General features: G+C 37.7%; 1 protein-coding gene and 1 pseudogene across 1 annotated transcript; one reads left to right on the plus strand and one right to left on the minus strand.

The window, feature by feature from the left end:
* Window positions 1-5952: 5952 nt before the first annotated feature.
* Window positions 5953-8103, plus strand: LOC138872633 ((+)-pulegone reductase-like). The gene is made up of 4 exons (XM_070150982.1): window positions 5953-6208; window positions 6297-6463; window positions 7110-7192; window positions 7873-8103. Exons 2-4 carry the CDS (start codon window positions 6299-6301, stop codon window positions 7907-7909), a joined length of 285 nt encoding a protein of 94 aa, XP_070007083.1. The 5' UTR covers window positions 5953-6208; window positions 6297-6298; the 3' UTR covers window positions 7910-8103.
* A 1130-nt stretch (window positions 8104-9233) lies between these two features.
* On the minus strand, window positions 9234-14046 carry LOC138872765 (3,9-dihydroxypterocarpan 6A-monooxygenase-like; annotated as a pseudogene).
* Between the last annotated feature and the right edge of the window lie 12244 nt (window positions 14047-26290).

Here is a 26290-nt window from a genome sequence, read left to right on the forward strand (position 1 = left end):
TTACCTGGGGGTGGCTTTAGTACGATGCCAAGTCTGGACTCCTTTAAATTCGAGGCACCGTCCATAAAGAGGGTCTAGATTCTAGAAGACGTTCTTGTGTTTACCAACAACTCTCTTTCAACTTCGGGTATTAGGGTCGGGGTAAAGTCGGCCACGAAATCTGCCAAAAATTGAGAATTAATGGCTATTCAGGGTTGATATTTAATATCGTACCTGCTGATTTCTACGGCTCATTTGGCCAATCATCCCAAGAGTTCGGGTTTATGCATTATATTCCGTAAAAAGTAGGTTGTCACAACACATATAGAATGACACTAAAAATATTATTTCAGTTTTCTACAAGCACTTAGCAAAGTGAGTACCAATTTTTCTCGATGAGGATATCTAGTTTCGGCCTCACCTAAGGTTCTACTAACATAATAAATTGGAAATTATGTACCTTTTTCTTCCCGAACTAGGACTCCACTTACCTATATTTTCGATACTGCTAGATACAAGTATAGTCATTAGTCTGCCCTCAGCGTGTGAAGCAATGACGGGCTCGATAAATACCGCTTAAGTTCTTCTAAGGCCCATTGGCATTCCGGGGTCTACGTGAAGTTGTTTTTCTTCTTTAGTAACGAGAAAAATCGATAGCTTTTATCGGAAGACCTCAATATGAATCGCCCCAAGGTGGCAATGCGCCCGGTTAGCTTTTGTACAACCTTGACGTTGTCCACTACCGTGATATCCTTGATAGCTTTGATCTTGTCGGGGTTGATCTTGATTTCTCGGTTGGAAGCCATGAACCTGAGGAATTTAACTGATCCGACTCTGAACACACACTTTTCTGGATTCAGCTTCATGTTATACTTCTTCAATATACTGAAGGTTTCCTGCAAATGCTTTAAATGGTCTTTTGTTCGCAGGGACATAACTAATACATTGTCAATGTAAATGTCCATTAATTTTCCTATTTGTTCTTCAAACATTCAGTTTAGGCATTGGTAAATGGCGCCAACATTTATAATCCAAATGGTATTACGTTATAGCAGTATGTTCCATACTTAGTGATGAAAGATGTATTTTCTTGATCATCCGGGTTCATCCGTATTTGGTTGTATCCGGAGTAGGCATCGAGAAAACTGAGGATCTCATGGTCGACCGTGGCATCGATCATGCAATCGATGTTAGGCAAAGAGAAAGAGTCTTTGGGGCATGCCTTATTTAAAACTTTATAATCCACACACATTCTTAGTTTGTTCCTTTTTTTAGGAACTGCTACTACGTTTGCTAACCATTCCGGGTATTTGACCTCCCAAATGAACCCTGTTTTAAGGAGTTTAGTTACCTCGTCCTTGATGAAGGCATGCTTGATCTCGGATTGGGTTTTTTTTTGTTTTACTGGATGGAACTTCGGGTCTAAGCTCAACTTGTGAGTAGTGATCCCCGGTGGGATCCTTGTCATATCGAGATGGAACCATGCAAAACAATCCATGTTAGCTATAAGAAATTGAATGAATTATTTTCTGAGCTCGGGAATTAACTCCTTGCCTAGGTATACCTTTTGATCGGGTAGATGTTCAATCAGAACAACCTGCTCTATCTCTTCGACCGTTGATTTGGTAGCATCGAAACCATCAGGAGCTATACATGATTGAGGAACCCCGTAATCATCATCTTCATCAGTCCCCTGCTTGTTCGGTTGGGTCGAGGCTGGCATTGGTAATTTCTATTTGGATTCCTATTTTGCTTTTGAACCTGACTCATTTGTCAATGAGAGTATTGATATCGAAATTACTTCATCGACGGCAAATATCTTCTTTGCAGCGGGTTGCTCCCCGTAGACCGCCTTGATCCCTTCTGGTGTTGGAAATTTTAATACCTGGTAAAAGGTCGAGGGTACTACCCTCATGTTGTGGATCCATGGAACATGGCATTGTACCTCATGTCTCCTTCGATCACATAATACTTGGTCTCCTGGGTGGTACCAGCTACGTTCACTGGTAACATTATTTCTCCTTTAGTAGTTTCGCAAGCCATGTTGAATTCATTTAGCACTCGGGTCGCATGCCCGATTTGGTCCTATAGGCCGAGTTGTTCTACGACCCTCGGTTGAATGATGTTGACCGAGCTACCTGGATCAATTAACATAAGTTTAACTCGAGTTTTATTCATGAGTATAGAAATTACCAGTGCATTATTATGGGGCTGCATGATTCTTTCTGCATCCTCGTCATTGAAAGATAAATTTCCTTCTGGTATATAATCTCGGGTCCATTTTTCCCTTGGGATTGATACTTTGGTGCATTTTAACATCGGACATTGAGGAACATCGACCCCTCCGATGATCATATGGATGACGTGTTAGGGTTCATCTTGCTCGTTTTGTTTATTGGAATCTCTGTTTCTAAAATGATTCTTGGATCGGTCACTCAAAAATTTCTGAAGATGCCCATTATTGAATAAAGAGGCTACTTCTTCTCTTAATTGTCGACAATCCTCCGTTCTGTGGCCATATGTGCCATGATATTTGCATATCTGGTTGGGATCCCTTTGGCTGGATCGGTTTGTAAAGGACGAGGCCACTAGGCATCTTTGATGTGTCCGATAGCCGATACGATGGCAGCCATATCAACATTAAAGTTTTATTCTGATAATCGTGGTGCTTCTTTAGGTCCGATAGATCTGTCGAAGCCGTTTTTGCTCATGAGCCCTCGATAACTCTGGCCTCGATCACTTTTCCTTTCATTTTATGCAGAATTTTGCCTAGATCCACTGTTCCTACGATCTCCATTATACGGCTGGTATCTTTCTCTATATAACCTTAGTTCTCAGTCAATGTCTCTCTTGATTCTATCGACGGGTATGATAGGATAAACGGACGCGGAAGGAGCCCTAAGTTGATCGTCTTTGACCCTGATCTTCGATTGGTACCATTAATGTAATCGGCCCAAGTAACAACAAGGTACTCTATTAGATTCTGCTTCAACTGCTGCGAAGCCACCGAGCTTCAAACATTGAGTCCTTGGGTAAAAGCTTGAACATCCTAATCATCAGCGACCGGTGGTAGGTCTATCTGTTCCATTTGGAATCGAAACACAAATTCTCTGAGCATTTCATTGTCCTTCTGCCTTACCTTGAAAAGGTCTGATTTTATGGTTTCGACCTTGATGGCCCCGGTGTGTTCCTTTACGAAAGAATCTGCAAGCATAGTAAATGAGTCAATGGAATTAGGTGGTAAATTATGGTACCATATCATAGATCCCTTTGACAGGGTATCTTCGAATTTCTTTAGCAGGACAGATTCGATCTCGTCATCCTCTAGATCATTCCCTTTGATAGCACATGTGTAAGAGGTGACATGCTCGTTTGGATCGGTTGTTCCATTGTATTTAGGAATCTTAGGCATGCGGAACTTCTTGGGGATCGGCTTGGGAGCCGCGCTCCGGGGAAAAGGTTTTTGCACGAACTTTTTTGAGTCCAATCCCTTCAATATAGGCGGTGCCCCCGGGATTTGATCGACCCTGGAGTTGTAAGTTTCCACCTTCTTGTCGTTTGCCTCAATAGTTTTTTCCCCGACTTAATTCATTTTGTCAGTTCGTCTAGCATCTTCATGATTGTAGGATTGGAGTCCGATTCTTTCTAGTTTGATTTCCTTGAAATCGATTCGGCCCTGTGAACAACTTCCTAGGATGGCTCGGGCTCGATCCTACTTAGTGGAGTGGATGATTCTGGTTTTGGATCTGGGCTATCGCTGCCTGTTGAGCCTGCAACATTTGAAGATCACACGTAGGCTAATCCCGCCATCTTCGCCATCATAAGTGCTTTAAGCAGCTGATCGAACTTCCCCACGGATGTTGCCTTCGGGATCGACGACCCAGTTTGCCTTAATGGTTACATATGAGCTGATTTGATCTGCAGCCGGAACTCTATCGAAGCCAACCGGGGGTATGTTATTCCCTGGTGCCATGCTATCATTTTCTCCGTGGTGGCCGAAATCATTGTCAACGTGCAGAGGTGCTGACTGAGAATTTTGACATTTTGGTCCTGGAATCAAAGATACTCCAAAGAACAAGTGTAAAATAATGTGTGTTATTAAAGTTTATATCAGGTAATCATTATTATCCTTGGCCCCACAGTGGGCGCTAACTGTTTTTCCTAAAAATTGGATAACAATTGAATTTATACGCGGTTTTAAAGATACGTGATATAACTTGATACAAATTAAGAAGACAAATTAATATTGAAATTAACGATAATAAAATAAATGCAAACCACAAAATTGAGTAGCCTTACCTTCTGAGTTTGATCACCCTCGGGCCAAAAAATATCTCAACTAGTGTTAGAACTGGAAAAAAAAAGATGATAAGAACTAAAGATGGTCAGTATAATGCTTTTTTTGCGTATTACAATGTGTCCTACAAATGATCATAACCCTCCTTTATATAGTGGGGGTGTTCTACTTTTGGTACAATTATATACAAGGTAAAAGAAATCTCATGCTTTGCTAATTAATCAGCATCTTCGTGATACGTGCCGAGATTTTCGCCGTGATCCTCGACTGATTGTGGATATTTCGGCTTTTCATTATTTGGCTTGGTAAGTTTCCATCGATCTTGCTCGGTCTCTGGGTCACGAGCTCGACGATCTAACTTTGTGCCTTAGTTCGATATAACCCGAGCTCGAGCTTTGACCTACCATATTTCAGCTAGGGCTGTTCATTCAGATCAGATATCCGAAATTCGAACCGATCCATTCAATTTCGGATTTCAGATTTCGGATTGGATCAAATTTTGGATTGTGTTTATTAAAATTTCGGATTTCGGATCGGATTCGGACTGGTATATTTTAATCCGATCCGATCCGAAATTCAAAATTATTAGGTAATGTATAAATACTACACTTTTATTTCGGATAGCCAGACTTCCTTTGCATCTTCCTCCAAGTTATTACCTTTACAATTGCTAGATTTAGCTATATTGACATCATAGTACTCTCATAATTGCATAAACATGAATTTTTCTTAATGTATTGCCTTTTTTACAAAGAAAATATACATATTAGTTTGCAACTTTGAGGCATAATACGATCCGAAATCCGATCCGATCCAAACTTTAAAATCCGATCCAATCTGATATAATTCGGATCGGATTCGGATTGCATTTTCTAGAATCCGAAATCCGAAATTCTAATTCAAAATGTGCTAAATCCGATCTGATCCGATCCATGCACAGCCCTAATTTCAGCCCCGATTAATCAAATAATGGACAAACCCGATTTTAACCGTATACAGACCCCTTGTTATACCCTTTGAATATAACAATAAACCCGGACGCCGCACATATCGGGAGCTTAGTGCACCGGGCTGTCCTTTTAATATATATATATATATATATATATATAGACTGTCCTTTTAATATATATACCCTTTAGCTCCGATCAAAAGTAAGTGTTATTTTAACCAAATTAATTTGTCAAAAATATGACGCTTTACTAAATATTAAAACACCACAATTTTGTTTTCAAATCTATTTCTTGCTTCAATAAATGATTTAAATTTTTTGAGGAGAGATAAATGGTAATTTGAAGAAATATAAAGGAAATATCAAAAGTACCTTCAGTCAATGAGGGTAACATGAGAAAATTAATTGACATTGACGGAGTATCAAAGATAACCTCAAAACTTATAGTCTTATATGTCATGATATTTTGGTGGGTATAAATGCAAATCATATAAAAAGAAGAGAGGGTGACTAACAAAGGTTGTGGTGGAGTGAAAAGTACTCTTTAATCATTAACCAGCGGTCTCGAGTTCGAGCCCTAGCTATAGAATTTGGATTTACTCGGGCCCCAATACAGGTACCGGACACCAAGTGGGAAATCAAAAAAAAAAAAACTGAGAGGGTAACTAGTACACGCTTCAAAGGACAAGAGTAACTTAAATAGCGAAAAAGAAATAGTATAAGTATTCTGTTTACAGTTAACAAACTTTAATTTCAGCCAAAGTTGTAGTAATAAAAATGTATAGCTCTAGTATGCAGATATTAATTAATAAAATGAAAAATTGCAGGTGATAAGAGCGTTGGGAATGGGGAAGGTAATCCAATCTAAGGACGCCAAGTTTTCAGAGGGAGATATAGTACTTAGCCATATTTGCCCTCAAATTTGCTTCAGAAGATTACTCCTGCAATTGGGATTGCGTTGCCCGATTATCTTAGTTGCTTAGGTATATACCTAATACCTCTCCTCCTCCAATTCTTAAACTTAAATCAAGATCACGTAATTATGTGTTTTTTTTCTTCACCGTGCTATAGGAATGCCTGGTATAACTGCGTGGGTGGGCATAGAAAAGATAGAAAATGCTAAAGCGGGATCGAATGTGTACATATCGGCTACAGTGGGAGGAGTTGGAATTATAGCTGGACAACTGGCCAAAGTAAAAGGGTGTCGAGTTGTTGGAAGTGTTGGTTCGGATGATAAGGCATTATTTATTTTACATCCCAAATTATTTACTATATGCCCTTAAAACTTACACTATATAATATGAGACTTTTTCTCTTCCAATTACAAAATTTAGGTTAAGATTTTACAACTCGCTAGAATGATTTCAGAAGCTGCTTTGTACAAGCTATCTTGATATAACTTGGTTCTGTAATGTACTCAAATCGAATTAAGGAAATCAAATACAGAAATGGAAATAGAGTGTTTTTTTGGGACAATTTTCTGATATATTGATTAAAAAAAAACTAACTATTACAACGGAATGAGAAATGACTACTCCTAACTAGTCTCCATAGCTGAAGAAGAGAGTGAGGAAAGAGGAAGAGGAAATACTTCTGTTGAACGATGCCTCCTTCTCTTTGATGCAGTTGGTTATAACAACCAACAACTATGTGGCTAAATCGTGGCCCTTGGGGTTCATTAAAGCTTAAACTAATCCTAGTCGTCCATTTGAATTTCTGTTATTCCTTCCTAATTTCTGTTATTGCTCTTCTTCATTTCGAATCCAGCTGCAACCTTCATGTTAGATCATAACAGGTTCCTTAAAGTTTTATAGTCTTTTATAGAGGAGATAAATTAATTTGACTTGTAATTGATATGGATATTCGTTTTTTATTTATGTGTAGGTGAAGCTATTGAAAGAAGAATGTGGTTACGATGATGCTTCTAATTATCGTGTAGAGATAAATTATGATGCTGCATTAACCAAGTAAATTTCTTTGTTTCTTCAAAAAATTTAGGTTTTTGGTAGTACTAATTACTAGCTAGTAAATCTTTTTATTTTCCTTGGACTACTTTTCTAGCGATTGACATGCACACTATTATTGTATTACCTTTTACATATATTTCCCAAATGGGATTGATGTTTATTTTGACAATGTTGGTGGTAAAATGCTTGAGGCTGTTCTTAATCATGTTAACCACGGAGCTCGTATTGCACCCTGTGGGATGATATCCAAGTATAACAATGTATCCTTCAATGTTTTAATCCATGTATAATATGTGTATAATCATATATAATCTATATATACTAATTAGAAAAAGTAAACAATAAATCTGACTGGCTATTTGTGTAAAAATTTCTAACTTTTGTACAAACTTGGGGGCTTTTTTCTTTCTTTCGCTATTAAAAACGTATAGCTCAGTGCACAAAGTATCTCGCGTTCATGCAGCATCCAGGAAAGGGTTGCACCCTAAAGGTTATGACATAGACAATCTACTCTAATGCAAGCATTAGCGATTGCTTTCACGGCTCGAATCCATGACCTATAGGTCACACGGAGACAACTCTACTGTTGCTCCAAGTCTCCCCTTCTTCCTTTCAAGCTATTGAAAAATAAAAATAAAAACTCTAATCACCAATATTTTTATTTTTATTTTATTTTGCAGGTTTGGACAGAAAGAGAAGGGGTTCGGAACCTATTGAACATGGTGGGTAAAGAAGTTATGATGAAAGGGTTTATGGTGAGTTCATATTATAATCACTTTGAGGAATTCATAAAAGAGATGGGAGTTTACTTGAAAGAGGGCAAAATAAACTCCAAACACAAAATCTACAATGGTATTGAGAGCTTTTTGGAGAGTTTAGCATCTCTATTTTCTAGCTCCAATGTTGGAAAAGTAATTCTTCAAGTAACTCCTTAAACTACTTCTCCCTATGCCTTCCCTATTATCCTTGGAATAAATATGTGTCTATTTATGCTTGTTAGTTATGTTTGTTCTTACGAGGAAAATGTCACCCTCCATCTGTAAGAGCAGGGGCGGATTTATAGCTTAGACTATGGGACATGTGAACTCATGATCTCTCTATCAAACTAGATATTTTTTTTTATATATATTTTATAATTGGTCTAATATTATCTACGGGCCTCATGCTTCAAAAATATTGAATAGTTCATTTGGTTGAATACTGAGTTATTTACCCAAAGAAACGTGGATCTATTCCTACTTTATACTTTCTTTTCTCCTTTCTTTAGTAGTGCACTCATATTCTAGAAATCATGGATCCTCATTTGTGTAAGAGGAGGTATAAGGATGTTTGTTTATGTTTATATATATATATATATATATATGTGTGTGTGTGTGTGTGTGTGTGTGTGTGTGTGTGTGTGTGTTAATTTGCATAGATTAAAAAAAAGATTGATGGTTGTGACATGTGTTGAATCTCTAAGTATTCTCTTTAGAATGCTCTAAATGGTGCGTATAAAAGAAATAGTTTTAGACTAAAAAATGTAGACGAGCAAAAGTTTGCTTTAATAAAGTGACTCGGGATGACCTTAAGACAGGATATTCAAACGAACGTATCAAGGTACGGCAGTGCAGCCCAGTCTGGGCTGAGGAGGATTGAGACTGTGAAAGATGCAACAAAAGTAAATGACTTTTACCAGTTTCTTGAGTGAGAGGTTAGATCCAAAATCCGAACTCTAGTATTTTAATTTACCTTTTGTCTAAAATATCAATTTTGATATGGCAATTATTTTTGTTATGTTCCCTCAAAGATTCATACTTAAAATCCAGATTCTTCACTCACTAGTTTCCAATGATATATAATATGAAGGCAAATAAACATGATATTGACTAAATCAGACTGTAACAACATCAGATAAGTTTAACAATTTGAACTAAAATTAAGACCTTTGGCTCCTTCCTAAAGTAGTCCAATGAGTTGGCAATTTCTAGTGGATTAACACACATAACAATAAAGTTGGAGCAACAGTAAAGTTTCTCCGTGTGGCCAATAGGTCACAGGTTCAAACCATGGAATCAGCCACTGATGTTTGTATCAGGGTAGCTCTGTCTATATCACACTACTCGGGCTGCAGCCCTTCCTCGGGCCCTGTGCGAATGCAGAATGCTTTGTGCATCGGGTTATCCTTTTTAAAACGCATAACAGGATAACAAACCAAAGGATAAACCATGGCAGCAGAAAATCCAGCTCCATATTAAGTGTTTCTCCACCTTTGATTTTCCAATCAAAACGTTGGATCATTGCACAAGTGTCCTATGCAATACTGCTGCAGCAAGTCCAGCACCGGGGCATCCTCTCCTTCTCCCACCAAATGGCATATAACAGAAGTTCTGGTCTTCTTTAATGGCCTCCAATTCATCAGGCTCGATAGCAAGGTTCTCGTTTAAGTTAAGATATCTCTTTGGTACAAAATCATCTGCATCAGCCCATACATTTGAGTCCCTATTAACTGCGTAAAGGTTGACTACAAGCCTAGAATCTTTAAGTATTTTGTATCCATTGATCTCACAATCTTCCCTGCATTTTCGGAACACTAAGGGCAATGAAGGATGTAACCTTAGAGTTTCCTTGACAACAGCTTGTAGATAAGGGAGATTTTGTATATCTAAATCCTCAGCCAATCTGTTTTTTACCCCAACTATTCTGTCAATCTCTTGCTGTAGCTTCTTTATGGATTTTGGATGGTTTAGCAGCTCCGCGAGCGCCCATTGCAAAGCAACACTTGTTGTATCAGTTCCTCCCAAGAACAGATCTTAGTTACATATTTGGCCTCTCGATCAAAAATATTTATATCTCCTTTACAATATACATTTGTTATATACTAAATATACATAATATATACATTTTCCAACTATTATTTTGGAAATTGCCTTTCAAACAGGACCTCGAGAGGCAAGCTATGGAAGTACCGCTAGATAGGGAGCGAGCTCCTACTTCACTATCTGATGAAAATGGAAGCCCTTATTTAAGATTCAATTCATAAGGCTAATTTTATGTTATCGTGAGGCTTTGGGCGGACGAGCATTTAAGTTAATTTCTATAAATAAATAAAAGAACCATCAACCGAACCTAGCATTTTTTAGATAGAGCATAGGTATATATATGTGAAAAGTCACTAAAATTTCAACAATTATTAAAATTTCAAACATAAAGGTTGAACGCGTTAAGTTTAAGTCGTGGATCCATCTTTCTAAGGAGATGATTCTTACCAAGAAAAGACCCTTGATTCTATTTCTAGTGAGCTTTATCTCAGTATTTTTATCCTCTACAATTTCCAGAAAAATATCCATCATATCTTTATTCTCTTCACTTCCGGCGCGACTTTCCTCTTCGTGTTTCTTGATTATCCCATCCATAAACTTATCAAACCTAAGCAACAACGCTTTAACATTTCTTCCAGCTCCAAGAAAACCATATTTCTTCAATTGGACCAAACACTTCACCTAAGCTCAACTGACCTGAAAGTAATGTTATTCCCTTAGCGATTTCTCTTATCTCCGCGCTCTCATTGACATTAGTTGAGGTTCTTGTGCTCGTGATTATTTGTCATAGCCATACGTTGATTTCCAACATGACAAGTCTCCCCTTATTCTGAACACTTAGCGAAAAATTCCAATAATTTCATCATTTCCTCCTTCCTAACATCAGCAAATTTAGTAATCTGTTGAGGGGAGAGAATCTCTGTCATGCAAATTTTCTTCATAAAAATCCAATACTTGCTATAGTCCAAAGTGGAAAACAAGGTGTCTTTGTAATTTGGTACTCTGAAGAGCCAAATTCTGGCCTAGCAGCAAAATTGATATCATTGGTCTTAAAAATTTCTTTTGTTATGGCACCGTTCGACACTATATATGATGATGATGCACCAGCACGGATCAACATGAATGGTCCATAGCGCAATGCTAATTTCTGAAACGACTGGTGTAACACTGAACCAAGAAGCTACATATGACCGATGATTGGTAGGGGTGACCATTTGAGCCCAAACCCATCCAATCCGCCTAACCAGCCAAGAGATTAATGCGTTGAGCTATAAATATTTTAGCTAATGGGTCATTTTGGGCTGAGCCCAAGTTAATCCATTAGTTTTTATAACTCATTCTCACCTATTAAGTAGCCCAAATACAACACATAAAACTCACTCAAAACAAAGGGATCTCAACCCAACTTATCTAGAAATTTACTTAGTTACCCCAATTTCACTTTTTTTTTGGATTTTTAATTTTCTATCTTTCGTTTTTCTGCATCACCCTATCCCCTACCCCCTACCCCACAAAAAAATACTTTTTTTCTTCGTATTTTCAATTTTCTACACCCCCCCCCCCCGCAAAACCCCCTCAATATTTTTTATAGTTTTTTTTTATATTTTCAATTTTCTGTTGTTTTCCTGCACCACCCCTACCCTACCCCCCCCCCCCGGCCACACAAACACAGAACAACGACTTTTTTTCTATTTTTATTTTTCTATTTTTTTGTTTTTCTACACTACCCTACACCCTACCCCTCCGCGCAATCCCCCTCAAATTTTTTTTTTTTACTTTTTTTTTGTATTTTGTAATTTAATTATTTCATCCTTCTTGATTTTCTATATTTCTTGATCAACCAATTAGATGAAGAGGAGTAGGGTTGGCAAATGGGTCAGTCGGATCAGATATAGGTGGGTCAGAAACGGATAATGTAAGAACGGATAAAATATCTGATCTGAGCCATATTTAATAATTGATAAAAAAACAAAGGGGTTAATTAATCATATTATCCATGGCTTCTTAAACATGAATATTTTTTGGGAGAATTCCTAGTCTCCCAAACTCGAGGAGTCCCAATTTGAGTCTTTGCAAATGTAAAAGTTAAACCCGTTCGTTATTATTTTTAAGTGGATAATATGAATCTTATACGATTCATATTTCACCCTTTTTTAAAAAGTTCATTATCTAATTAATTTTTTAGTGAATAATGATGGATAACTGTGTTTTTTAATCCATTTTGTCAACCACTATAGAGGAGCTAGAAATGGAAGTGATCATTTATGCACGTTGTTATTTTTATATGAGTAGGATAGGTTTGTACAGATTCTATGGAGGAAGCAGACCTAGAAACAGATAAAGGTACATGCCTTAGAATTGCCGTTGCATTCCCACATAAGTTAACGGGAGGTAAGACAGCCATCTTACTACTAAATCACTACCTTAATCTTCGAATTTTTTTCGATGATCTATATTACCCGAATAAAGTAGCATATCAAAATCCTAAAGAAAGGGTGGAAGGATCATCTGACCCTAGCATGATCCTCTATCGGAACAAGCTGATAGAGAAGGTTGGACTAATCGAGGGAGGAAGTAAGGTTTTCAACCGAATCGGGCATCCTCCCGTATCCTTTTACATAACACTCTCAACCGTCCAAGAAGACCAGCTATCTTTCTCTTTATACGCAATATTTTGAAAGGAAAAGAAAGCAATCGATTATATGAATTCCCACTGCCAATCATCCTGTCTTATGTAGAAAAAGACTTGTATACCTTCAGCGGATACATCAAACTACCTGACATGTCTAATTCTAACCTTAACTTATTATAACTTAACCATAGTTGATTAAGAAGTACTTCGTGCACGATTCAAAGAAAGAAAGATAAACTTAAATTTTCTTTTTTTTTCTCCGATACATATTGTATAGGTCAAAATTTGCCCTAAGAGAATTTAGCACGATGAGAAATTAAGAAAAACGATGTGACCGAGGTCAACTAGTAAACAGTGAAACTCATAGCCGGAAAGCTAACAATGGTCGAGGTCGAGCACCAAGGACAGAGTACTAACGGCTAGTTTTTATAATAAGATATCAAAGAGAATATTTCATTGAATATTCTCTGCACTTGTATTATTATAGTTGACTAGGGATATGTCTCATATAAATAGAAAAGGAGATAAGGGGATAATGCATATAATATTCATTTGGATAAGAACACCTTTTTGAGAAGAAGACTTTCTCTCTAGAAAAGATATAGATTCTATATTTTTACTAAGATTCCATCATCCATTGTCTCATACTTTTCTATCAGATCCGAGAATAGTTCCAATATCTTAAGATTTGTTTGTCATTTATCATTGTGAGAGAGAAGAATCATCCACCTCATTCAATATTGGGTGAAATATTCTTCATTTACATAAATACCATTTATTGCAATTTATTGCTTGTTGCTCCTCTATTATTGCTTAAATCTTTTGGAATATTAAATGCACACTGCTTTTAATTCTTCACAAGTATTATCCCACGTTTTCATACCAACTAATTCTAAATCTAGAGATATTATTATTAACTAGGTGTAACCCTTTATTACACAAGATTTAATAGTTTAACCGAAGGTTTACACTTTCATTAAACAATTTGGCGTCGTCTGTGGGGATTCCCTAGTTAAATTTTTAGTTTTTTCTAGATCTATAACTATTACGGGTTGCTCATAAAAAACACACGGAACAAAGCTCCTTTTTCCTTGTACACACAGATCTAACATGACATGTAACAGAAAAGAAAGAATGAGGGCAGTGGCAGACCTCACCATCAATTTTTTAAACACCATAAATGAGGTTTCTAAAACAGAAGGCGAGGACATGATGTCTAATGCCTCTCCCAGGCGAGGTAGGTCGCCTCTCCATCACAACAGTATTGCAACGTCCTACGGTAAATGAGCTTCCACATCCACAACGGAAGAGACACCACCAGCAGTGAAAAATCTCCTTGAGACTTGGCTAGCTAACACGCTAACCAGCATCCTCAACAAGCCTGCCCAGGAGACAGTCCGAGAAAATGCAAGGACTTGCATTACACCGATAATGGTCGAGTAGTATGGCCCTTTCCCTCCGGTAATAGATATTACTCACACTATTAATAATGCAGGTGACAACACCCTCACAACCATTTTGAAAAATATGGAGGAAATGGAAAACGAGAACAAAGTGCTTCGGGACCAAATGAGAGAGTACCAAGAAAGAGTCGACAAAATATTGGGTGCCTAGAAACTCTTGCCAAAAAGAGGTTGTCGAACAACTATATAGTGATGAAGCCGCCCTGCATGTCATACCAAAGACCTTTAAAATGTCGTCCTATCTGAAAATATATAATGGTACGACTGATCCCGAAGATCATGTGACTCACTATGTCACCTCTGTAAAAGGCAATGACCTCGCTAAAGAACAAGTATCCTCCATCTTGTTGAAAAATGTCGGAGAGACCCTTACTGGAGGAGCATTAACTTGGTATTCACAACTGCAGGCGAGTTCCAACGAAACATTCGAAGAGATGTCCGATAAGTTTGTAACAGCCAATGCTAGGGCCAAAAAAGCGGAGGCAAGAGTGAACGATATATTTGCCATGAAATAATTTCCCGGAGAGGGATTGAGGGACTTCCGCGCTCGATTCAACCGAGTAAGGATGGCCTTACCAAATGTATCGGAAGGAATAGCCGTAGTAGCTTTCCAAAACGGACTGAGCAGGAATGGCTCAAGGGCAACCTGAAAGTTATTAAGTCGGCTTATGAAATATCCTTTAACCACATGGGATGAAATACATAACGCCTACTGTTCCGAGGTCCATGTAGACGAGGACGACCAAAATGGGCCAACCCATCAACTGACCTCGGTACAGGCCGAGTCCAGAAAGGATCAAAGAAATGATGTCAAGAGGGACCTTGCAACTCCACGACCTAACCCAGAATGGCATTAGCTGTATATCTGAAGCGCCATCATGCACCCCTCCCGCCACTAAAAAGGCCCGCATAGACCAAGGACATGGACTCACTAGAACTAGAGAGGTATTCCCTCTTTGTTATCTGCTCACAATTTTTTTTTTGTCACCCTAAAAAACAGTCTACGCATTGGAAAAGCTCGGACCAAAAATAAAGTGGCCACAGAAGATGAGGTTAGATCCAAGCACCATAAAGTCAGATGCCCTCTACGAGTTCCACCAAGAGCGAGTTCACAAAACTAAAGATTGCATCACCCTAAGGCAGGAGGTCGTAAACTTGCTTCGCCAAGGACACCTCAAAGAATTGTTGAGCGACTGGCGGAGGACAAACATTGCCCGAGGATGTGAACAACACTAGGGACCTCCGAAACCACCCTCACCGACCCGCACCATTCAAATGATCATCAGAGGCGGTGACAATGCTTCAATCAACAGAGTGAAGTTCACCACAACACACAAGCTTAAACGGGGATCACTCACGAACAGTATGACGAACTCGAAAAAAGTATCATCTTCGATAAGTCAGATACCCACAGTTTGGTTTTCCCTCATTATGACGCCCTTGTTATCACTTTACAAATATTATATATAGATGTGAGATGCATTATGGTGGATGATGGAAGAAGTGCGTGCATTATCCACCCTCGAATACTTGCACAAATGAAACTTGTGGATAAAATTGTGTCGTGTTGCATCACGCTAACAGGTTTTAACATTGCAGTTGAACAAATATCTAGGGAAATCACACTCCCCGTTCTGGCCAGCGGCGTCACTCTAGAAACCACATTCCATATCATGGACTAGGACATGGCGTACAACGCCATAATAAACCGACCCTAGATACACGCCATGAGGGCCATCCCCTCCAGTTCGTACCAAGTTATCAAATTTCCAACCCCATGGGAAATATTTAGCATACGAGGAGAACAATGCACATCTCGAGAATGCTACCGCATCATCCTGGATTGTACAACCACCCAACAAATAAAGAGCAAAGCAAAAAGAGGCATAGCAATTAACAGGTCTTTGGTCGAGCTGCGATAAAAGAGAAGACGTCATCAGAGATCCCGAAATAGTAGAGGCCATAGAATCAACCATAGAAGACCTCGACACCGTCCAACTTGATGAAAATGACCACAACAAGAAAGCCTACATCGGCTACAAGCTTCAAGAACTAGGTTAATTCCGTCAATTCATAACTGATAACGCGAACTTGCTTGCTTTTTGCCATGCAAATATGCCAGGTATCCCAAAGGAGATTGCTATACACAAGTTGAACGTCGATCCATTCCACCCCCGGTGAGGCAGGTTAGGCGGAAATTCAATTCCTCTATAAATAATGCAGTGCGTGATGAGGTCAAAAAACTACTGGAAAATGGCTCCATCAGGGAGTCGAAATACCCCCAATGGGTCACCAATGTGGTCATGGTGAAAAAGAAAAACGAGAAGTGGCAAATGTGTGTAGACTTTACAGATTTAAACAAAGCATGCCCCAAAGATTCATTCAGATTACCTTTGCGGCGGGTTGCTTCCCGTAGACCGCCTTGATCCCTTTTGGTGTTGGAAATTTTGTAAAGGGTCGAGGGCACAACCCTCATGTTGTGGATCCATGGAACAGGGCATTGTACCTCATGTCCCCTTCGATCACATAAAACTTGGTCTCCTGGGTGGTACTGGCTATGTTCACTAGTAACATTATTTCTCCTTTAGTAGTTTCGCAAGCCATGTTGAATTCGTTTAGCACTCGGGCCGCATGCTCGATTTGGTCCTATAGGCCGAGTTGTTCTACGACCCTCGGTTGAATGATGTTGGTCGAGCTAGCTGGATCAATTAACATATGTTTAACTCGATTTTTATTCATGAGTACAGAAATTATCAGTGCATTATTATAGGGCTGCATGATTCTTTCTGCATCCTCGTCATTGAAAGATAAATTTCCTTCTGGTATATAATCTCGGGTTCATTTTTCTCTTGGGATTGATACTTTGGTGCATTTTAACATTGGACATTGAGGAACATCGACCCCTCCAATGATCATATGGATGGCGTGTTGGGGTTCATCTTGCTCGTTTTGTTTATTGGAATCCATGTTTCTAAAATGATTCTTGGATCGGTCGCTAAAAATTTTCCGAAGATGCCCATTGTTGAATAACCAGGCTACTTCTTCTCTTAATTGTCGACAATCCTCCGTTCTGTGGCCATATGTGCCATGATATTTGCATATCTGGTTGGGATCCCTTTGGCTGGATCAGTTTGTAAAGGACGAGGCCACTTGGTATCTTTGATGTGTCCGATAGCCGATACGATGGTAGCCGCATCAAAATTAAAGTTGTATTCTTATAATCGTGGTGCTTCTTTATGTCCGATAGATCTGGCGAAGCCGTTTTTGCTCATGAGCCTTCGAGAACTGTGGCCTCAATCACTTTTCCTTTCATTTTGTGCAGAATTTTGCCCTGATCCATTGTTCCTACGATCTCCATTATACGGCTGGTATCTTTCTCTATTTAACCTTAGTTCTCAGTGAATATCCCTCTTGATTCTATCGACGGGTCTGATAGGATAAACGGACCCGGAAGGAGCCCTAAGTTGATTGTCTTCGACCCTAATCTTCGATTGGTACCGATAATGTAATCGGCCCAAGTAACAGCAAGGTACTCTATTAGATTCTGCTTCAACTGCTGCGAAGCCACCGAGATTCAAACATTGAGTCCTTGGGTAAAAACTTGAACACCCTAATCATCAGCGACCGGTGGTAGGTCCATCCGTTCCATTTGGAATCGAGACAGAAATTCTCTGAGCATTTCATTGTCCTTCTGCCTTACCTTGAAAAGGTCTAATTTTCTGGTTTCGACCTTGATGGCCCCGACGTGTGCCTTTACGAAAGAATCTGCAAGCATAGCAAATGAGTCAATAGAATTAGATGGTAAATTATGGTACCATATCATAGCTCCCTTTGACAGGGTCTCTTCGAATTTCTTTAGCAGGACAGATTCGATCTCGTCATCCTCTAGATCATTCCCTTTGATAACACATGTGAAAGAAGTGACATGCTCGTTTGGATTGGTTGTTCCATAGTACTTAGGAATCTCAGGCATGCGGAACTTCGTGGGGATCTGCTTCGGAGCCGCGCTCCGGGGAAAAAGGTTTTTGCATGAACCTTTTGGAGTCCAATCCCTTCAATATAGGCGGTGCCCCCAGGATTTGATCGACCCTAGAGTTGTAAGTTTCCACCTTCTTGACGTTTGTGTCACACCTCCTTTTTCCTACACCCCGAGAGGAAGTGTAAGAGAGTTTTTCCAATTAAAGTGACGATCGAGACGGGATTGTTTTATTTAAAATTCAGAGTCGTCACTTGGGATAAATTATGGTGTTCCAAGTCACCAGTTCAAATCCCAAAGGTTGACTCTGTTTTAAAGTCCGCGAACACAGAAATTCGGGTAAGAAATTCTATTATTCCGAGAGAAGGTGTTAGGCATTCCCGTGTTCCGTGGTTCTAGCACGGTCGCTCAACTGTTATAATTGGCCTATTATCTGATTTTAGTACATGTTTTAACCTATGGTACAATTTTAATTTTATAACCGCTTTTACTTAACTATTTTTTAAGAGAAAGATTCGACGTCATCTAAAATATGTCTTGAACCACGTCACATAAATGCACCCGCGGTCCATGACACGTTTTATCTAACGTTGTTTGAGATTTGGATTTGGGTCACATAAATGCATACCTGTATTGAGATTCATGTATCGTAACCATGCTACGGGAACCCTACCCATGGCCACGATAATTTATTATTAAGCGCGCCTAAAGCAAGCTACGCATTTTAATTATTTCCTAATATTTGAGATTGTTATAAGGCCAAATTTATTAACAAAATATTATTGGGGTCAAAGGCTAGCTAACATGATCTATTACTTGGCCTAAATTCCTTATAGTTCAAGACATATCTTATGACCCATTATTATTCCTTGTCAAGAAAGAAACAACTTCAATTTTTCATCTACCCAATTAAAAGTATTTATTTAAGGACCAAGACTACATACATCACAATCGAAATCATATATAGCTTATCAGATTCTTTGGCTTCCTAACTTATAATTGATCGAATTTATCTACACCGTCAAATTGAACCCTACAATTGCCTAAATTCCTACTAATTATTAAAAAAATACAGAATTCAACAGGACGAACACATGCAATCATGATTATTCAAAAATCATATATTAAATAAATAAAGAAATAACACGGCAAGCCAATAAAGAGAAAGGATACAAATTTGAATACTTACGGTTACTATAAAATGTGACTTTATTTGTCTTTCTAGTATGGCATCAATAGATTTCCCAACAAAGAGATTGAATGAAGCATCCAGTATCTAAGCCATCGTCGATTAACATCCAAGACGGAGAATGACGGACCACTTCGACTCCACTTTCACTAATTTGTCCACAAAATGAGAAAAATCGGCCTACTTTATTGCGTCAAAGACCAATCTTTTGCCAGTGCCATGATTCAATTATAAGAGAATTTGGAGATGGAAGTGAAGGTGGGTAGTCGGTTCTTCACTTGGGGAATTCAACGGTAGAAGAATTTTTATTGAGTTCAAAGATCAACATCTCCATTGAGGTTGGCTGCCATTTTTGTTGCTTTAGAGGCGTAGGAATTGAAAACTTATGGGTAGGGTTTCTATAATTGAGTATTTTATATAGAAGTGGGAAGGGATGATGACCATTGGATTAGAAAGAAATAGATGGCTAGGATTAAATCTTGCACTTAAATAGGCTAATGGGTTGGGAAGAATGAGCTAAGGGTAATTGGGTTGGATCATATCTTTTTGTGTCTCAATTTTGGGCTAAGAAGACTCCAAAAATTATTATTTAAAACCATAGCTAAATTCCCTTAATATAAGATAACTATACTACATGATGCAAAAATAAATTCTAATTAATTAAACTAAACTATATTAAAACATGAAACTATTACATATTTGTTTGTATTTTTCAAGATTATATAAAGATAAAAATAAGGTACTATTTTTGTATTTTTTTTAGTTTATGAAAGGTACATAAAATAAAATATTTTTTTGTAATTTTTATTTTCTTGTAATAAATAAAATAAAAGAGTCAAAATTAGTTGAAATAGCGATATTAGGCCCAAATTAAATATTTATATGCTAAAATATAAAAAATCTTGGGGAGGGTCAAAAATCACATGTCTACAGCTGCCCCTCTTTGACTGGAAACGCGAAGAGTTTTCAGACAAAGAATGACTAGACAGGTTTTTGACCTGACCCTTATTTAAGGAGACCAAAAACTAAGAGAAAGGAGAATGTGACCGAGGCCTGGTATCTGAGCTGCCTATATATCCTTGGCTATAAAGGAATCAGGTCACGTGTAGTTCAAAGGTGAATGAGGTGATGGAGTATGCCGAGGTGGAGAGCCGGTCGAGGTGCCGTTTCGCTGAGGTTTCGGTTCGCGGTCCTGTTATTATATCAAAAATCAAAACTAAAAAAAAAACTAACTAAGCCTATCAGCTACGAGTTACAAGATTTCTATCTATGAGTCTTCTGAAGCTTGATCTTGAGTCTTGGTTGGTTCTTCATGCGGACCCTGATCTGAATCTTGATGCTTGTTAGCCGCAGGTGTTGGTTCAATCTTCTTCAGCTTTTCAAACCAAGACGGGGCATGCAGAGCTTATGACCTCAGCCCTGTCTTGAGCAGCTCACATCTTACATTAACTTCTGCATTTGGATTCACTTCTTATCTTTCTTTTTGTTTTTTTTCTTTTTATTCTGGATTGTGACTAACTTCTCTTGATCATCTTGGACTGCTGACTTGCATTCTTGATACGAGCTTCTTTTGTTGCTGACCTGAATTGCATTCTGAATTGAATTCCTTTTTTTTCTAGGTGGGCGCCTGATTGCTGAACTTGAACCGTCTTCTCTTGTTACTTGACACTATTTTCCCTTGCACCTTGAACCATTTTCCCTTGAAACTTGAACTGTCTTCCTTCGAAACTGCTTTCCCTTGAAACTTGATTTGTCTTCCTTTGAAACTTCTTTCCCTTGAAACTTGAGTTGTCTTCCCTTATTCTCCAGGTGGGCGCCTGATTACAACAAAACAGACAAAACAAAAGAAATTTTTCTGCCCCATTTTGATATTGGGAACATCTGTGAGTGTTAAAAAAACTATAAATCACCTACGCTGCTGATGAAGGAGGCAATGATGAGAGTAAAATTAATGGCTCGACTAGGATGTGCGTCTCCTAAACGTGATTGAGCTTGCGGAAAACTATAAACTAAGCTTGACTAAAGTAAAAAACTGACCCTATTCTCCAGGCGGGGCTCCCTGATTTCAGAAAAACTAAACATTGATAATCTTAAGAAAACTAAAAAAATGACTCCTTTTTTTTCAAATTCAGACTTTCTTTCTTTTTTAAATTATTATCCTAGGAGAAAATTCATCAGACTAGGTTTTCTATCTTAGGAGAAAGATTTATCAGACTAAGATTTTGATCTTAGTAGAAAATTCATCAGACTAGGTCACTTTTTTTTTGGTATCTTAGGAAAACGATTCATCAGAGTAAGATTTCTATCCTAGGAGAAAGTTCATCAGACTAGGTCTTTTATCTTAGGAGAAATGTTCATCAGACTAAGATTTTGATCCTAGGAGAAAAGTCATCAGACTAGGTCTTCTAATTTATTATCTTAGGAGAAAGATTCATCCGACTAAGATTTTGATTCTAGGAGAAAATTCATCAGACTAGGTCCTCTATCTTAGGAGAAAAATTCGTCAGACTAAGATTGTAATCCTAGGAGAAAGTTCATCAGACTAGGTTTTCTATCTTAGGAGAAAAATTCATCAGACTAAGATTTCGATCCTAGGAGAAAGTTCATCAGACTAGGATTTGATCCTAGGAGAAAGATTCATCATACTAAAATTTTGATCCTAGGAGAAAGTTCATCAGACTAGGTGTCTTTTCTTTTTCTTTTTTTGTATCTTAGGAGAAAAATTCATCAGACTAAGATTTATATTCTAGGAGAAAGTTCATCAGACTAGGTCTTTTTTTTTTGTGTATATTAGGAGAAAAATTCATCAGACTAAGATTTCTATCCTAGGAGAAAGTTCATTAGACTAGGTAATCTATCTTAGGAGAAAAATTCATCAGACTAAGATTTCAATCCTAGGAGAAAATTCATCAGACTAGGTTTTTTTATCTTAGGAGAAAAATTCACCTGACTAAGATTTTGATCCTAGGAAAAAGTTCATCAGACTAGTTTTTTTTTAATATATCTTAGGAGAAAGATTCATCAGACTAAGATTTATATCCTAGGAGAAAGTTCATCAGACTAGGTCTCCTTTTTGCTTATCTTAGGAGAAAAATTCATCAGACTAAGATTTGTATCCTAGGAGAAAGTTCATTAGACTAGGTCATCTATCTTGGGGGAAAAATTCATCAGGCTAAGATTTCGATCCTAGGAGAAAATTCATCAGGCTAAGTTTTCTTATCTTAGGAGAAAAATTCATCAGACTAAGATTTTGATCCTAGGAGAAAGATTCATCGGACTAGGTCCTTTTTTTGTTATCTTAGGAGAAAGATTCATCAGATTAAGATTTCTATCCTAGACGAAAAATGAAAAAATCAATGGCAAGATTTTATGCACAATAGCAAGACAAATAAAGACAAAGATTAGAGAAACTTCCCTTTGTCGGCTCTTCTCTTTTTTTTTTTTGAATCACTTTCCTTGCGTTGCTCTGTTCCTGTTTCACACAAAGAAAAATTTGTCAGTTTTGAAAATGGTGGTCGGTTTGTGGCCTTGAGTCTTGGGCAGCTTGGCTTCTGCTCAATCAGCTTGTGTCAGTCTCAAAAGACTTTTGTTCTGCACCAACTCTGATTGTTTCACACCAGTACCATTTGTATTTGCAGCTCAAACAGCCTTATCTCAATTGTAGATCTTTGCTTATGTGACCTTTTACGATATCTTGAATGACTTCCTGCTTTTGAGCAATTTGTCTGTCAGAAAGAATCACCAATTATCTTTGCTTGCGCCAAGTAGGCTGACAAGAGTCTTTAGGGTGAGCCTTTGCATGAATCCTCAAGGCATGTTGACAGTAACAATTGAGTGTGCTGGCCAAATTCACTTTGTATAACTAAAAAGCTGGTAGTAGTTTTGAAATCTTTTCTTGCTTGTTTTGACAAGGACTGACCCAGAGTGGAGGACACAATGGTGCAAAGAAACAAGTATTAACAAGAAATGCCCCTGTCGGAAGGACAGAAGGAAGAATTTTTTTTTCTTTTTTTTTTTCAATAACTAGCCTTAATGATCATGACATGCATTTTGGACTTAACGGCTGATCTACCAAACTAATCCAATCTTCCCTTTTACCATTCTTATGACCTTTGAAGTCGGGCTTGTTTATGCCAATTCTTCACATCAGCTTCACGACTCACTTTCAACAAGTAGTGCCCGAGGGATTTTCACCGACAAGTCTCTCTCATTTATTCATCTCTGCTTACCGTCACCTTACAGTGACCGTGAAGGTTTTCACTAGTAAGACTCTCTCATTTTTCTTTTTCTTTTTCTTTCTGTTGCTTTCTTGTGTGGGCAACTTGACAGTGTTCTATGTCGCGTGATAATAGTTTCTCAGTGCATGCTTCTCTTGGCATTCTTGAAGGCACATCGGGAGGTCTTTATTTGGAAGGTTTTTGGATAAGGTTGGAAAGAAGGGTCGGCATTCCGGATCAAAGTTGACTCAAAATGAGGGGGTTGTAGACTTACAACTCTTGAAATCGACTCTTTCGAAAGTGAAATAAAATCTCTGCCCCACTTTCAGCTATTGGGGATTTCTGGAATTTTTTATTTTCTTTTTATTTTCTTTTAATTCTTATTTGGTTAGACCGAACCGTGAGGCTGCCTACGTATCCTTTTTTAAGGAATCAGGTCGAACGTAGTTCAAACATCTAACCTAACTAATTTTTTCATTTTTCTTTCGGTTGTTTTTTTTCTTTTCTTTCTTTCTTTTTTTTTTCTTTCAAAACAGGTTACCCCGACTTCTATTTTCTGGGGGCATGGATCTTTGCCAGTTCTTTTCTTCTTCATTTTTTTTCACTTGAAAATTGCCCCAGTTTGTGCTCTTGGGACATGGATTTTTTTTCTTTTTTCATTTTTTTGACTCTTGACTCTAAACTTGATTCCAAAAGAGGGTAGTCAAAGAAAATAACACAGGCTCAAAAGGGATAGCGAATAATATAAAGTGTTTGGATAGTAGAAAAAGGGCCTCACGGTCTCGAGAATGCCAAACATAACATCTTTCGCGATCACAGCATTGACGAACATGTCTGTCTTCTTGGTATGCCGTGGTCAGAAGACATTTTTTCATCCCTTAGTGACAAACTTTCCAACAAACTTCAATTGATTAAACATCGTCAAGCCCGATCTTCACAATGATTTGAAGGTCAATTCTACTCGACCTTAGTTCCAAAGTATTTCAACTCTTTATTCATCCTCAAATGTATTTTTTTTAGTTATTCAATTTCAGATTAAATCAGTTCCTAAGATCTGGCCAAAATTTCCGCATGCATGTCATGTCATTAGAACTAGCGACAAAAGAACTAGGAACAAAATGACACAAAAGGACAAACTGTATTTTATTGAGTAAAGGATGAAAGAGTTTTATAACTAAACAAGCAACCCAAAATACGAGTTACAACCCTAAAATAACCCGAATAATGAAAATAGCAACAGAACAGACAGACAAGACTCACACAAACAAAATGGAGGGATAGAAGGATTTTACTCAATAAAACAAATAAAATCTGGATCACAACCCTCAAATAACCCAGATAATAAAAAAAACATCAAAACATGCTACCAAGATTTCTTCCTAGTAAGGAGAGAATGACTTTTCAACTGCTAAGCTTGACATCTAGCCACAGACTTGCACATTAGCATTACTACGGTATTCGACCATTTTTTATTGCTATAGATTCAACGCTCAAATTCTGACTATCATCCCAAGCAGCCTATGTTCTATTGCTCAAATCTGGTAAAGTCAACCACACATTTGCCTCCATTTTTTATTTTTCACCGTCAACTTGCTCACTTGCCTTTTCGTGACTTTGGACCAACAACAGTGGTGCTTGTTTCATTTGTTGAGAAGATGCTTTTATTTTTTAGGGTTCTTGGATTGTTTTTGTGACTCGCCATTGCAAACCAACAAACCGACCACCTTTGACTAGCTTTTATTTCAAAATAGCAAGCATGTTAGAATAAACACTCTCTTTCTTTTTTTCCTTTTTCTCTTTTCTGTTTTTTCTATTCTTTTTTCTCTTTTTTTCCATGTTTTTTTAAACCATTCAATCAAACATGATATGGGTTGCCTACGTATCATGTGGGAACATGAATCAGATCTTGCGTAGTTCGGGAAGATCATGAATAAAGTAAATAAACTAACTTTTTTTTTGAATTTTTATTTTATTTTTCGAAAGAAAGACTTATAAAGAAGAAAGAGAATATTTTTGGATTTTGATTTTTCTTCAGCATTTTTGAAAAGAAAGATTTTTTTTTTGATTTTTTTCTGGAATTTCGAAAGAAAAACTTCTAAAGAAGAAAGAAAATATTTTTGGAATTTTATTTTGAATTTATGAAAGAAATGCTTCTAAAAAAAGAAAATATTTTTGAATTTTGGAAGAAATTAAACGAAAATATTTTTGTATATATTTTTAGAAAAAACAATTTGGGCCTAAAAGAAAGGCTTTCTAAAGAAGTAAGTAATGGAAAATATTTTTGGATTTTTTGAAAATTGTGGTCTAAAAAAAGACTTTTCTAGAGAGGAAGTAAAGGAAAATATTTGTGGATTTTTTGAAAATTATGGGCCGGAACCGATGAGGTTTGCCCACGTATCTCACATCCGGTGAGAATCAGACCCGCGTAGTTCGCCTAGTTTTGACGGAACAGGAAAACATGACACTTGAAAATTTTGGCTCATTTTGAAATGACTTTTTCCCCCAGAATTTTGGCAGATTTTCAGAATTTTCTAAAAACCTATCTATCTCTTTTTGTTTCTTTTTTCTTCTTTCTCCTCTTTATTGATTTTTTTTTCTTTTTTTTCTTTCCCTATTCTAGAAGCCAGTCAACATGCAAGTCGAAACAGACAGATACGCAAGTAGCACGTAAGATGCATCAAGATAGTCTTTTGATTTTTGGGTATACCTGCCCTAGACAGACCCAACCCCTGTGTTGAGTCTCCAAAGTCAAATGCACGTGATGTAAACAAACATTCCTACTAGGGATCCGGCATGAGGCTGAGTTATTCTATGTTTAAA

The sequence above is a fragment of the Nicotiana sylvestris genome, chromosome 7 (genome assembly GCF_000393655.2).
Source record: "Nicotiana sylvestris chromosome 7, ASM39365v2, whole genome shotgun sequence".
Taxonomy (NCBI): Eukaryota; Viridiplantae; Streptophyta; class Magnoliopsida; order Solanales; family Solanaceae; genus Nicotiana; species Nicotiana sylvestris.

Coding starts and splice junctions, on each gene's coding strand:
- LOC138872633 (XM_070150982.1), top strand. CDS start 6,299: ATGCCTGGTATAACTGCGTGGGTGGGCATAGAAAAGATAGAAAATGCT. Junction 6,464..7,109: donor GTGTTGGTTCGGATGATAAG/GCATTATTTATT, acceptor ATTTATGTGTAG/GTGAAGCTATTGAAAGAAGA. Junction 7,193..7,872: donor TATGATGCTGCATTAACCAA/GTAAATTTCTTT, acceptor TTTATTTTGCAG/GTTTGGACAGAAAGAGAAGG.